General features: G+C 32.6%; 2 protein-coding genes across 2 annotated transcripts in view; one reads left to right on the top strand and one right to left on the bottom strand.

Annotated features, from left to right (window-relative positions):
- The window catches only part of LOC125862319 (cytochrome c1-2, heme protein, mitochondrial-like), a 924,866-nt gene that overhangs the window by 27,267 nt on the left and 882,008 nt on the right, over positions 1–15,591 (top strand). The gene's annotated exons all lie outside the window — the stretch shown is intronic.
- Positions 9,953–11,720, bottom strand: LOC125862759 (predicted GPI-anchored protein 23). Its single transcript, XM_049542895.1, has 3 exons — positions 11,694–11,720; positions 10,858–10,911; positions 9,953–10,342 (listed from the first exon to the last, which is right to left on the bottom strand). The coding sequence occupies exons 1-3, from the start codon at positions 11,718–11,720 to the stop codon at positions 9,998–10,000; spliced, it is 426 nt and encodes a 141-aa protein (XP_049398852.1). The 3' UTR covers positions 9,953–9,997.

Genomic DNA, 15,591 nt, shown 5'->3' with positions numbered 1-15,591 from the left:
AAAAAAAATTCAGCTAGTAATTTTATACCACAACGAACACCAACATAATTTCTATCAAATATTACCTTTCAGGTCCAACACTAGAATGAACAATACCACATTTGCGAAATATTATTTTTCAGAATTTCAAGAAAGACTAAAAATTAGGCACAACGAAATACCAAAAAATCATCAAAAAACAATTATTCTTGCTAAATTGATAGCTTGAATACCAACTTTTATACCATAATTTATATCATATAATGCACGTTTGTTAATAATTTTATAAATATTTTTTCAGCTAGTCATTTTATACCACAACGAACACCAACATAATTTCTATCAAATATTACCTTTCAGGTCCAACAATAGAATGAACAATACCACATTTTGAGAAATATTATTTTTCAGAATTTCAAGAAAGACTAAATAGGCACAATGAAATACCAAAAAATCATCAAAAAATAATAAAATTTTATTTAATTGTATGACAAAATAATTTCTCAAAATAAGATAAAGTGATGGAAGAAATTGTTCTAATATGAACTTCTATATAAAATTACTATCATACGAGTACACCTTCGAATCAACAGTTGAAGCCTCTTTCTCCTTACCTTTCTTTTTTGTCAAATTAGGAGTCATAGATAGACCTTTCACTATCGATAACAAGATTAGGGAGACAAAGTAAATGCATTCAACTCGAAATTTAATCTCGAGCACACATCAAGATTGTTAATATTGCAATTCGGCTGTCAATACCCAGATTATTTCTACAAATCGAATTCATGAAATTTTCCAATTCATGATCGTATAAATCAAAGAAAACACACAATTTTATCTCAAAATATAGATAATTTTGAAGGAAAAAAACAAGTATGAAGAAGAACCAAAATTCTTAATGAGAAAAGATGGAGATTTTATCCAAAAACTAATATGTGAGAGAATAAAAAATTAAATGGTGTGATTTCATGATAAAAATTAAGAGAGAGAGAAAAGAAAGAGAAATTAAAAGATGTTTTTAAAAAAAGAAACGTATCACAACATAACTGTGCTTGGAAATTCAAAAGGTAAAATAGTAAATTAACAATTCCATAAAATAAGCACACAACCAAAAAAGTAGTAAATAAAACCGTGTCCCACGTAAAAAAAAATGCATTTTATTATATTGTTATGTATATATTTATAATTAAAATGTTAATGTTGTAAATAAAAAGACTAAAATAATATTATGTAAATAATGGTCTTACATAGTATATTCTTGTAATTTTTCCTTAAAAATAAATATTTTTTTAAGACTAAAACCCGAAATCTCTATTTAAAAATATAAGATTGCATCCATCCCTATACATTTCGGTGGTAAAATTATACTGATGACTTCATTATAAAACACACAAGAATAGACCACATTATATATCTCTAGGGTGGCATTCAATTATTCGATTTGGATTACTGTTATTTGTATTCAAGTTATTCATTATGAAAAAAAGTATAAGCTAACTAAAACCAGAATAAATTAGGAGTAGTGGTTAAGTTTTTCTCTTTGATATTCTGCACGTCTTGACAAATTTATCTGATTTTTTATACTTTGTTACCAACTAAGAAATGCAATAAATTTTCATATAATTTTTGAATATTCAAATTTATTGTTTAAAATATCGAATTAATGTAATCTAATTAACTCTTGAAAATTAGTCAAATTATCTTTAGAAAAACGCAACATGACAATTAAAAGTGTACGGAGGGAGTAATTGCGCTTCTAGGAAAGCTGAAAATAGTACAACTAGATAGATATTGTTGTAGTGTGCATGCTAGCTAGCAACAAATCATAGTTGCTACAGCTTACAGTCTACAATAGTAGTAATATATAACAAAAATAAAGACGAAATTAAAAAAATATTTTAGCATTAGGAAAAATATTTTACTCAGCATCAAACTTTAAATTGTGAATCTGCCTTTGGTAATATTGTCAGCAGAAGCAGTGCTTGTAGTGGTGTTGCTTGGGTGATTGATTCCCAGAGTGTTCTTGACAGCTTCAGCAGTGTTTTGAGCCTTGTTTGGTCGTTATCGGTTTACCCAATAAGAAAATGTTCGTAAAATATTATATAACTTCTCACTTCTCTAAATTCTTTGATACAATGATACAAGAAAGATAATAAGAAATTGCATCAATAAGAGAAAATATAGTACGAAGGCTATAATTACATTTCACCGCCAAAACATAGCATGGAATTTCTGATGTTAATCAAATTACTGACCTTTACAAACTTGCAAAAGCTACAACCTACAATTACAAACTAAAACTAAAATCAAATAGTTTAACAAGACTAAAACTAAAACTAAAATCAAACAGCTACAATTGCGAACCCTTACTTTAGATTTTGAGTAAACAATAAAGACTAGTAAAGCGGCCTAGTGTGAAGTGGGTAGAGTATTAATAATTTGATATAGTTATAGTGTCTGGTTATATATTAAATTATAAATATTTAATATTTAGAAAGGGTAAAGTAAATTATTACCGTCTTATTGGGTTATCGGTTTACCCAATAACCCAATAGTAAAAATCGAAACTGAACCAATAACCCAATAACTTTTTTTTAAAACCCAATAACCCAATAACTTTTTTTCGGTTCGGTTTTTGCACACCCCTAATAGCTACAACTACCAGTATACATATAAGTAATTCAAATTGCTGCCAATCCAGTATTTCATGAAAGGACCAAGCACATTGAAATTAATTGTCATTACACAGGGGAAAAAATTCAGAAATGATTGGTCAGAACAGAACACATATCAACCAAAGACCAGCCAGCTGATATTCTTACAAAAGACCTAAGCAGACTACAACATGAAGTTCTTGTGGGATCCATTCCCATGTGCCAAACTTTGAACAATTCTCACAATTTCAAAGGTTGGCAAATTTGGATATACATGTGCTGATTTATTTTTTAGCTTTCCTCAAAAGTCAAATGTTGGTAAGCTGTGAAGAAGAAAAAAACATTTTTCTTCTGTAGAGGCTACTGCATTTGTTCTCTATAAAAGGGAGGGTCATTCTTCATTCTAAAATGCACCAAAAACAAAGGAGAGAAAAGAAGAGTGAGGCATCACAGAGGAAAATAGTCTATGAGGAAAAATAGAGATTGTGAGCGATATTGTAGTGAGGTGGGAAAATCAAAAGAGGGTTATTTCTTTTGAGTGTGTAGTGGTCTTTGGAGTTTTTACTCAGACCTACAAGTATAAAAATCTTTACTATAGTGATATCAGTTGCTCTTCTCGGGCCGTAATTTTTCCCTTATTCAGGAGGGTTTCCACGTAAAATCTTGGTGTCATTATTGCTCTTTTTTATTCTTGTTGATTAACTGTATTGTTGTGTTCCGCTTTTATATCTTTTATTACCGTAAATATTATTTCTATTGAGGATTTATTCCCAAAAATTGGTATCAGAGCACAAGTTCTGCTCATTTACAGAAATATATTTACAGTGTATCGTTCTATACTCAGTGACAAAAAAAATGTCTGAAATAAAGTACGAGGTAAAAAAATTCAACGGTGATAGCGATTTCTCAACGTGGCAGAGAAGGATGAGGGATTTACTCATCCAACAGGATTTACACAAGGCACTAGACGGCTAATCCAAAAAGCCCAAATCCATGAAACTTGAGGATTGGGAAGAAATGGATGAAAAGGCTGCTAGTGCAATCAGGTTGCACTTAACTGATGATGTGGTTAATAACATCATCGATGAAGAGAGTGCATGTGACATTTGGACAAAGTTAGAAAATCTATACATGTCCAAAACGCTGACAAATGAATTGTACCTAAAGAAGCAGTTATACGCCCTACATATGGGTAAAGGTACAATTTTTTTGTCCCATTTAAATGTGCTTAATGGACTAATCACACAGCTAGCAAACCTCGGAGTAAAGATCGAAGAGGAAGATAAATTCATAGTGCTCCTAAACTCGTTGCCATCTTCCTACGATAATTTGGCAACAACCATCTTACATGGTAATGACTCTATTGAGTTGAAGGATGTCACATCAACCCTTCTGTTCAATGAGAAGATGAGAAAAAGCCTGAAAATCACGGATAAGCTCTCATCACAGAAAGTAGAGACAGAAGTTACCAAAGGAGTTCAAGCAACTATGGTAGATTCGGAGCTCATGGAAAGTCTGAGGTCCGATCAAAATCAAAGGCCAGAAATTGCTACAATTGTGATCAACCAGGTCAATTCAAAAGAGATTGTCCGAATCTAAAAATAAGCAAAGGAGAAAGCAACTGTCAGAAGAATGATGACAACACAGTTGCCATGGTGCAAAATAATGACAATGTTGTTCTCCTCATAAACGAGGAAGAAGAATGCATGCACTTGGCAGGTGTAGAGTCAGAATGGGTGGTCGACACAACAACATCTTACCATGCCACACCGGTAAGAGATCTTTTTTGTAGATATATAGCAGGTGATTTTGGCAATGTGAAAATGGGTAACACAAGTTACTCAAAGATTGCGGGGATCTGAGACGTTTACATAAAGACAAATATCGGATGCACATTAATTTTGAAAGATGTGCGCCACGTACTTGATTTGCGAATGAACTTGATCTCGGGAGTTGCTTTGGACCGAGATGGATATGAGAACTACTTTACAAATAAAAAATGGAGACGCACCAAAGGGGCATTGGTAATTGCAAAAAGGAATTGCTCGTGGCACATTGTATAGGACAAATACAGAAATATGCCAAGGTGAATTGAATGCGGCTCACTAAGAGATTTCTGCAGATTTGTGGTATAGAAGAATGGGTCATATGAGCGAGAAAGGATTGCAAATTCTTTCCAAAAAATCACTCGTTTCTTTTGCCAAAGGTACAATGATAAAATCTTGTACCTACTATTTATTTGGTAAGCAACATAGAGTCTTATTTCAGACATCATCTGAAAGAAAGTTGAATATACTTGATTTGGTATATTTTGATGTTTGTGGTCCAATGGAGATAAAATCGATGGGAGGTAATAAATACTTTGTTACCTTTATTGATGATGCTTCACAAAAATTGAGGGTTTATATCTTGAAAACCAAAGATCAGGTGTTTCAAGTATTTCAAAAGTTTCATGCTCTGATAGAAAGAGAGCCGGGTCGGAAGCTAAAATGTCTCCAAATTGACAATGGAGGTGCGTACACTTCAAGAGAATTTGAAAAGTACTGTTCAATCCATGGAATCAGACATGAAAAGACAGTTCCTGGAACCCCACAACACAATGGTGTAGCTGAGAGAAGGAATCGCACCATTGTTGAGAAAGTGAGAAACATGTTCAAAATGGCTAAATTACCTAAGTCATTCTGGGGTGAAGCAGTTCGGACAGCATATTATCTTATCAATCGTAGTCCATTAGTTCCATTGGAGTTTGACATTCCGGAGAGAGTTTGGACCAACAAGGAGGTGTCCTACTCGCATATAAATGTGTTTGGTTGCAAAACTTTTGCACATGTACCGAAGGAGCAGAGAACCAAACTGGATGATAAATCAGTTCCCTGCATATTCATCAGATATATATAGAGATGAAGAGTTCGGGTACAGACTATGGGATCCTGTAAAGAAGAAGGTCATCAAAAGTAGAGATGTAATCTTCTGAGAAAGTGAAGTTAGAACTGTTGATGATCTTTCGAGAAGGCCAAGAAAAAGAATGGTATAGTCCCTAATCTTGTTACCATTTCTTTTACTTCTAACCATCCCATAAGTGTAGAAAGTACGATCAACGAAAATGCATAACAGGAAGAGCAACCTAATGATATTGTTGAGCAGGGGGAGCAACTTGGTAATAATACCAAGCAAGTGGAGTACCCGCAAGAAGAACAATCTCAACCTCTGAGGAGATCAGAAAGACAAAAGGTAGAGTCATCCAAGTACATTTCCTCAGAGTATGTCCTCATCAATAATGAAGGGGAGCCAGAAAGTCTTAAAGAGATGTTGTCTCATCCAGAAAAGAGCCAATGGATGAAAGCCATGCAAGAAGAGATGGAATCTCTACAGAAAAATGGCACATACCAACTAGTTGAACTTCCAAAAGGCAAAAGACCGCTTAAGTGCAAGTGGGTCTTTAAACTCAAGAAAGGTAGAAATGGAAAGTTGGTCAGGTACAAAGCTCGATTGGTTGTAAAAGGATTCGAACAAAAGAAAGGTATTGATTTTGGTGAAATCTTTTCACCTGTTGTCAAAATGACTTCTATTCGAACTATTTTGAGCCTAGCAGCTAGCCTAGATCTCGAAGTGGAGCAATTGGACGTGAAAACTGCATTTCTTCACGGAGATTTGGAAGAAGAGATTTATATGGAGCAACCAGAGGGATTTGAAGTATCTGGATAGAAACACATGGTGTGCAAATTGAATAAGAGCCTTTATGGGTTGAAACAGGCACCAAGGCAATGGTACAAAAAATTTGACTCTTTCATGAAAAGTCAAACATACACAAAGACCTATTCTGATCCATGTGTATACTTCAAAAGATTTTCTGACAACAATTTTATTATTTTATTATTGTATGTGGATGACATGTTAATTGTAGGACAAGACAAAGACTTGATTGCAAGGTTGAAGAGGGATTTGTCCAAGTTATTTGACATGAAGGGCTTGGGCCCAGCACAACAAATTCTAGGGATGAAAATTATTCGAGAACGAACAAAAAGAAAGTTATGGCTATCTCAAGAGAAGTACATTGAACGTGTACTAGAACGTTTCAACATGAAGAGTGCTAAACCTGTTAGCACGCCTCTTGCGAGTCATCTAAAGTTGAGCAAACAGATGTGTCCTACAACAAAAGAAGAGAAAAAGGGAATGAACAAAGTTTCTTATTCTTCAGCAGTGGGGAGTTTGATGTATGCAATGGTGTGTACAAGACCTGATATTGCTCATGCAGTTGGTGTTGTTAGCAAATTCCTTGAAAATCCTGGAAAAGAACACTGGGAGGCAGTTAAGTGGATACTCAGGTACCTAAGAGGTACCACAAGAGACTGCTTGTGTTTTGCTGATATGGCAGGTGACCCCGATAACAGAAAATCCACTACTAGATATTTGTTTACATTTTCAGGGGGAGCTATATCATGGCAGTCAAAGTTGCAGAAGTGTGTCGCACTCTCTACAACTGAGACAGAATATATTGCAGCTACTGAAGTTGGCAAAGAGATGGTATGGCTGAAACGATTTCTTCAAGAACTTGAATTGCATCAGAATGAGTATGTCGTCTATTGTGATAGTCAAAGTGCAATAGACTTGAGCAAGAACACCATGTATCAAGCAAGGACGAAGCATATCGACGTGAGATATCACTAGATTCGGGAAAAGATAAAGGATGGATCTATGCAGGTCATGAAGATCCCTACTAGTGAAAACCCTTCAGATATGCTAATCAAGGTGCTATCAAGAGACAAGTTCGAGCTTTGCAAAGAACTTGTCGGCATGCACTCAAGCTAGAAACTTAGAGCTAATGGGTATGGAAGGGGAAATTGTGGGGTCCATCCCCATGTGCCAAACTTTGAACAATTCTCACAATTTCAAAGGTTGGCAGATTTGGATATACATGTGTTGATTTATTTTTCAGCTTTCCTCAAAAGTCAAATGTTGGTATAAGCTGTGAAGAGGAAAAAACATGTTTTTCTTTTGTAGAGGCTACTACATTTGTTCTCTATAAAAGGGAGGGTCATTCTTCATTCTAAAATGCACCAAAAACAAAGGAGAGAAAAGAAGAGTGAGGCATCACAGAGGAAAATAGTCTGTGAGGAAAAATAGAGAGTGTGAGCGATATTGTAGTGAGGTGAAAAAATCAAAAGAGGGTTATTTCTTTTGAGTGTGCAGTGGTCTTTGGAGTTTTTACTTAGACCTACAAGTGTAAAAATCCTTATTATAGTGATATCAGTTGCTCCTCTCGAGCCGTGATATTTTCCTTATTCAGGAGGGTTTCCACGTAAAATCTTGATGTCATTAGTGCTCTTTTTTATTCTTGTTGATTAACCGTATTGTTGTGTTCCGCTTTTATTGCTTTTATTACCGCAAATATTATTTTTGTTGTGGGTTTATTCCCAACAATTCTCATGTCCAAGCTAGGAATGTATAATATGTTTACCACTCTTAGCTTGAGGGGGTTATTGGACAAAATGATAGTGTAAGGCCCAAAGTAAATTGTGGCCCAATAAACTGATAAGCCCATATAATTGGATAGTTAGAATTAGTTAGTTATAAAGATCCTAAATGTACTCTTAATAAAGTTAAGGCTTTTTCTCTAAACTCTCCATTGAATCAATAAGAAATCTTCTCTCTTCTTGCATGTTCTTCGTTCTTCTTCTTTATTCTTGAATATCTTCTTCACAATAGTGACTGAGTTCAATCATTCTAGGGAATTCTCTTTTCACCACTTTATTGACATATTGAAGTTTATCGTGGAAATATATTAGTGAATTGGTTCCACTCAGAAGGGATGATAAGTAGTCATTTACATTATTAGTTTGTCTTTCCCATAAACTCTATGTACAACAAACAAATACATTGTTATAGATGTCGAAGTACGGGACTTTCTTATCAATCTCGATTTAAACCTTCAATGGTGGTTCTTTAAAATTTTCTACAACTATTCACCAATTAAAGACTCGAATGTTCAATCAAAAACGCATGAAACAAGATGATTAGACAAAAGGTGGAATAACGACTCTTATAATTAGTTTTGGAATTGTTAGCTACTAGATGCTTAATAGTTTTAGGTTACTTGTGCCAAACGCAAAATTTTGGCCAACTTAATTCCAATAATAGCTAAAAGTTATATAATTCAGCCATTCCTCTTGAACTTATATTATATCAACCTGAATTACAATTAATTTTAGACCCATAACTTTATTTCGCCAGAGTTACTTCCTGAGGCTAGTAAAAAACACTTTCTTGGGAAACTTCTTTTTTAATTTGTCTCCTGATCTATATACTAAATATCTATTGGTCCAAATAATATAGATTGTGTTATGTATGACCCATTAAAAATAAATATTTTTTTTATGACAAATCCGAAATTTTTATTTAAAAATATAACATCTCATCCATCCCTATACGGTGGTAAAATTATACTGATGACCTCATTATAAAACACACAAGAATAGACCAGATTATCTCTAGGGTGGCATTCAATTATTCGATTTGGATTAGTGTTATTTGTATTCAAGTTATTCATTATGAAAAAAGTGTAAGCTAACCAAAAATAGAATAAATTCTTATTGATTAATTAAGTTTTTCGCTTTGATATCCTGCACGTCTTGACAACTTTATCTATTTTTTTTATACTTTTTTACCAACTAAGAAATGCAATAAAGTACGAATATTGTATCGGCTTACAAAAGTAAAAAAATCACGACATACACCTCTCCAGAATTTGTTCCAAATCTACTAAAATAATGAGTCTCGACAGAATTTTGATTACAAAAATTACAAGCTAGGAACTAACTCTAGTTCTCAAAGCAATAAACTTCATAGGTTGTAGCTTCCCTTTTCAAGATAAGTATAACTTAAAAATAAGTTTCTATTTTTGTTTATTCTTAAATACTTTCTCTGTCCACTTTTAATCGACATGCTTTTTTTTTTTTTTTAGAGCCAAATAATATGAAATTTGACTAACATTTTACATGTATTTTTCATCATATTGATATGTAAAAAATTGCTATTTATAGTACTTTTCATATAGTTTTTGAATATCTAAATTTGTTGTTTAAAATGTCAAATTAATGTAATCTAATTTAACTTTGAAAATTAGTCAAATTGATTTTTGAAAAACGCAATATGACAATTAAAAATGAACGGAGGGAGTGCTGCTTCTAGGAAAGCTGGAAATAGTTCAACTCGATAAATAAATATTGTTGTAGTGTGCATGCTAGCTAGCAACAAAACCATAGTAGCTACAGCTTACAGTCTACAATAGTAGTAATATAACAAAAATAAAGGCGAAATAAAAATTATTTAAGCGTTAGGAAAAATGTTCCACTCAGCATCAAATTTTAAATTCTGGATCCGCCTTCGGTAATATTGTCAGCAGAAGCAGTGCCTGTGGTGGTGTTGCTAGGGTGATTGATTCCCAGAGTGTTCTTAACAGCTTCAGCAGTCTTTTGAGCCATGTTTGCAGCTCCATGAGCCACATTAGATGCACCTTGTGATGCACCTTGTGCTGCTCCTTGAGCCATGTTAACAGCTCCATGAGCCACATTAGCTACACCTTGTGCTGCTCCATGAGCCACATTAGCTGCACCATGTACTGCTCCTTGAGCCATATTTGCAGCTCCATGAGCCACATTAGCCGCTCCTTGTGCTGCTCCTTGAGCCATGTTCTTCACTTGTGTTCCGGTCTTTAATCATCAACCACTTATCAGACATATTTAATTAATTACTAAAATTAACAAAATATCATACTAACATGAGGATTTGTAAATGAGCGGTTCAGATTGAATTTGTTGGCTTAAAGATGGTTGAATCAATATATGGATGATTTCAGCACCTGTTGAAAAGTTACTTAGGTTGAACTGAATTCGGTCAAGAATAATCTAACCCTCGTAACACTTATTGAATTTAAACTTATTATTTATTTTCTTCTATATTTTATTTAATAACCAAATAAAATTAATATAAAAAATTTATCCTATCAATATTTAAATATTTTGATGCAGTTTCTCATGAATCAACTTAGACTACATACTTAACACAAATCAATTACTACTTTTAAATTTGTGAAATTTGAACGGATTAAAATAGACTGAATTAATAAATAACAGATAAATCATAAACATCAAATTAGATAAAGTAATATTTTCAATGGCCCATTTTGCCACCCATACTCTAACATATGGTAGAGTTATGTTAATACCTCTTGAAGTAAATTGGTTACTTGTCCTTGGTCTGTCGATTCATCCCTTCTTATCTGCAATTGATGGGAAAAAAGTTACTTTACTATTACTATATAGAATTGTGTCATCTAACACTACTTTGCAAGAATTTAATTAAATGTATCGAATTATGATAATAAATTATAATGTCACTTGAAACTTGAAAGGTGGGGAGCAGACAATTAATGTGAAATGTCCGAGACAATTAACATGAAATATCATGTATAAAATTTGTTTTCTCTACTATTGTATAGCCCCAACGACGACAATCATTATACCTCAATAGCCCTTTAGGTAATCTTTATATATCTCCTTAGGCAATTTATATATATCCCCAAAGACAATCTGTATATAGACCTAAGGCAATATGCATATAGCCCCGAATGCCCCTTGGGAAATCTGTACATAGCCCTGAAGGCACTAAGTCAAATCCCTAGCCTAGAGGGCAACAACAAACAATAATCAAATAGCCCCAAAGCAAGCAATGTGGCTTTAAGTGACTTATATATATGACTAAATCATTACACTCTATCTAAATATGTGGTCACTAATAATAGACTATAGATCCCAACCAGGGCCGACTCAACAAGATCAGGGGCCTAAAGCCAAACCTTAAAGAGAGGCCCTAATATTCTGAGAAGTATTTTGTTTCTCCAATCTTTTTAATAAGTTTACTCTTGACTATAAGTTTAATAATTCACTTTGTATATTATGTCCAAAGTAATGACTATAAATTTCGTCATGCTTATTCTTCAAATATGTTCTTGCATAGTTGGATCAAATTTATTAGTCATTTCAATTAGGCTTTAAAAATTACCGTTACTTTCTTGATAGATATTTTCATTTGTTCCCCTAAATGCTAAATTATTTTTCCAAAGAGTTTTGATCACGTCAATAATTCTTGACAATACATTTTTCATTGCACTTTATCTCTATCAATTTGTTCCTGCACAACTTTATCAATTGTTTTTTTTTTATTGCAATCTCATTTTTAAATCAATACACGAGCTCATATTATTAATAATATGTTCATTCTTTACTTCATGGACTTTGAGCTTAACACTAAGATTTCTCCACTCATTACTACCTTCATTAGCTAGTTACTATTATAAATAATAGAAGTTGTGCTAAATAATTTACAACAAAAACATCTTTAGAGCAGATTAATCATTTTCTTTCATGCTTTTCTCCGTTTACCAATTTTTGAATATAGTGTGCTGTAGAAAAATGTCGTACATAAATGTGGAAAATTTATATCAGTCATTCTAAATGGTCCCTTTTCTACTAATAGATCTCTGAATTTTGTATCTACATTATTCCATTGACTTAGATCATATATATTTTTAGGGATGCAACTATTTAAATTATTTTGGAGTTCTTGATATCGGGTACAATGTCACATTTTCACCTACTTCTTCTAGATTTTATTATTGAATATTATTGTCATCTAAATCAATTCTAATGTTGACTTGTTCATTTGAAGAACATCCTCCAATATTTTTTGATTCGAAATATTTATTATTTGTTAAAAATCTATCAAGGGCTCTTTTTTAAGATTTATTTAATTCTTCAAGTTTTCTCTCTTTTTGCAAAATCGGAATCACGTTTTCTAGTAAACATATTAAAATTGAATAAATTTTAATAATAATTAAAACAATTTACATATACTTAAGAATATCAACAATAACAATTTTTCAATGAAAATAATAAAACCTCTTACACATTTTTTTTTCAAAAAATTAATATAATTTTTTTTAATAATATGTATAATTAATTTTTTATAAAATGGGGGCCCCAAAAAATATGGGGCCCCAAGTGATGGCTTTAGTGGCCTAGTGGTTAAGACGACCCTGATCCCAACGAGGAATTTCTATATCTATCCCAATAGCTAACAATCAAATAAGGGTACGAGTGATTTGATTATAGCAACTAGTCATATCTTTCCTAAGTTTTATTGTATCTTGAGTAGTACACTTGGCTCTTGTATCTATACTAGATATGAAATGCCCGTGCACAGGTGTGATTTTGAAAAAACAATTACAACTTTTCTCTATCGTAGTTTGATTATAATGAACAAATAATGTTGCTATACAAATAAAAGAACAGGATACAATATTGCTAAACTATATTTATAAATACAGAAAAATCCCAGAAGTACAAATACTACGATAAATACATCATTAGAATTTCTCTCATGCTCAATTCACGATGCTCCCTAATAGACAAACACTTGCAAGAGAGCTAGCAGCAAATCTAAAATTGTTATAAGCTTTATTATAGAACTCTATTGTTGCAAAATAGAGACATTATTGAAATCATACTCAACAGTCATAAGATGACATTCATTTTCAGAATGACTCAGAGATTTCAGTGGTAGTTCAATTTGGTATTTGCTTAGCCCAAACTTCAAAGGGATGTACTCATAGGGGAGTTTACATTTTCATTGCCAAAAGAATTCAAAATTATGATTTCAATTTTTCATTTGTACTACAATTAACACCTCAACTTAAGGCTTATTCGTATAAGCGTAATCCCTTCGGCAGGTAGAGAATACATTAGTTTATCTTTAGATGAAGGATGTTCGGGTATATTCTAGTGTCCAGCAAATCAACAATCACACACTCACCATAGTTTAACATATTTCAGAAGCCTAAATTTTGGTGTAATCCAAAGAAACTTGTACAATGAGTTGTCTGTACTCACAATAGCCTTTGAGGTCTTATGAAAATAAAACCCAACTTTTTTTCCAATGTCTTTACTTCATTTGGTGATATTCTAGTGGCAAAATCATTGAATACATTTCCATAGGAATATATTATGCATGAGGACATATTAGATAAAAGTGTAGGAAGATATTGAATAATGAAAACTCTTCAAGCTTGAGGTGTGCCATAGGCACTGTTTCCAACGAAAAGTAAGTATTGATGCTAATCATGTATTTTTTTCACGTGACTCTCATGAAAAATATAGATTTCTGAATTACTCAATTGTACATAATATCATTTAAAACCTCAAATTATATTCAGTTCACATTTACCTCTGCTAAATCTTTCACATATGATAAAAAATGTATAGATATCGTATTTTTATCAAATAGTAAAAAGCACTGAGACAATAGTCATTAACATTCAATAGACGTGACATTATCGATTCAAGCCTTCAAAATTTTCATTACGAAATTAGCATAAAAGCGCAAGATATAGAAAGCAAAGCAACAACCAAAAGAGGCAAAAATAAGCTACTTACCAAGCACCCCAGAGACCACTATTCCCATCTTTCTGGTACCTAGTAAGACCAGTTTGGTTACCAAAGAGAACAGCTAAAAAGTTATCCACATTAACATCATCTCTAGTGTAATCCTTCCTCAAGAGATAGCACATGAGACAGGTTTACAGTTTAGTTATATACTAAACGATGACGAAAAGCATCTGCCTTAGGAACTCCTTTGTAAACATCCTCACCAGTAGGACTATTAATGATAACTTGTAAGCAATGCCATCATATATGAAAGACAATAATATTCTCATCCTTGAGACCACCTCTTATTAACAGCTGACATGCATCACATACATCAGCCTGATATAAAAGCATAGGTCGACAAGGCTTATCAGTAAGCATAAGAGGAAAGAAAAAATAATTAAAAAACTCCATAATAGTTGATCTATCAAAAAGAAGGAAAATGTTGTCTTAGCTAAACTTTCTACAAACTGATTTGTTTTTAACTGGTTGATTGTCTTAATTGATGAGTTTCACAAGCATGGAAAGCTACCAACAAGCTTATATTTGTAAAATCGTAGTGCAAAACAAATCCCAGACATGATTGAATTCATCTATAGTTAGAAAAAAATAAAAATCACACACAATAATGAACCAGATGCAACTACCAAATACATATCTTCAAATTCCAACATTACTAAAACGGACTCATGAACAAAACAACTACAACTCTCCTAAAACTATTTAATATTACTTTCCAGTAATTAGTAGAACTCCTAAATAGGGAGAACTTCTATTTGGTAAGGTAAAAGACAGCAACATGGCTTTTTAATGGTTTAGTACTGGAAGGAACATATCTTTTACACTAATAGATTAAAAGTGCAGAAAATCAGCCTACATGAGATGATTTCGCATTGTTACAGCTCCTCAATTGAAAGATTTCTATGCTTAAACACCAAAAATAAATTTGAGTATTTCGAAAATTATCTTTACAATCCAAAAAGAAAAGCAATTTGAAAATGTAAAGAAAACCAATAAGGAGGGGAAAAAAGAACATGAGCAAACGTAAAGTTGTAACATGCAAAATAATCCAAAAATTTTCAAATACAGACATTTCAACCTAGAATAAGATTAATATTTACACTGATTAAACATTGATCTTACTGATTTTTTCTTCTTCTTTTTTTCATAGAGAAATCTACCATTTTATTACCTTAGTTATTAAGATTCAGCCATGAAATATAGATTTTTGATGAATATTAAACAAAAGTTAAAAGAAATTTGATGAATATTATATAACAATTGGCGGAGAAGAACAACGAAATCGATTAAGAACTTACCCGACATTGGAAAACCCATAAGCGTAGATGAAAATTCAAACAGAGAACTGATCTGCATGGTAGAATAGTCGATCAGAAGATGAAACCAAGGATTTATTTTATTTATCTAAGTGAAAAACACATAATTTATAAGAAGATAAGCAAAAAAATTAACAAAAT

This window comes from Solanum stenotomum, chromosome 4 (genome assembly GCF_019186545.1).
Source record: "Solanum stenotomum isolate F172 chromosome 4, ASM1918654v1, whole genome shotgun sequence".
NCBI lineage: Eukaryota > Viridiplantae > Streptophyta > Magnoliopsida > Solanales > Solanaceae > Solanum > Solanum stenotomum.
Note: the sequence above shows the minus strand (reverse complement) of the source record. Positions and strands in the feature narration are given on the sequence as shown.

Excerpts from the sequence above, each read along its gene's own strand:
- LOC125862759 (XM_049542895.1), bottom strand. The coding sequence starts at position 11,720 with ATGAAAATATCTATCAAGAAAGTAACG. Across the intron at positions 10,912-11,693 it reads TATCTATCAAGAAAGTAACG|ATAAGAAGGGATGAATCGAC; the intron begins GTAATTTTTAAA and ends CATCAATTGCAG. Across the intron at positions 10,343-10,857 it reads TAACCAATTTACTTCAAGAG|ACCGGAACACAAGTGAAGAA; the intron begins GTATTAACATAA and ends TGATGATTAAAG.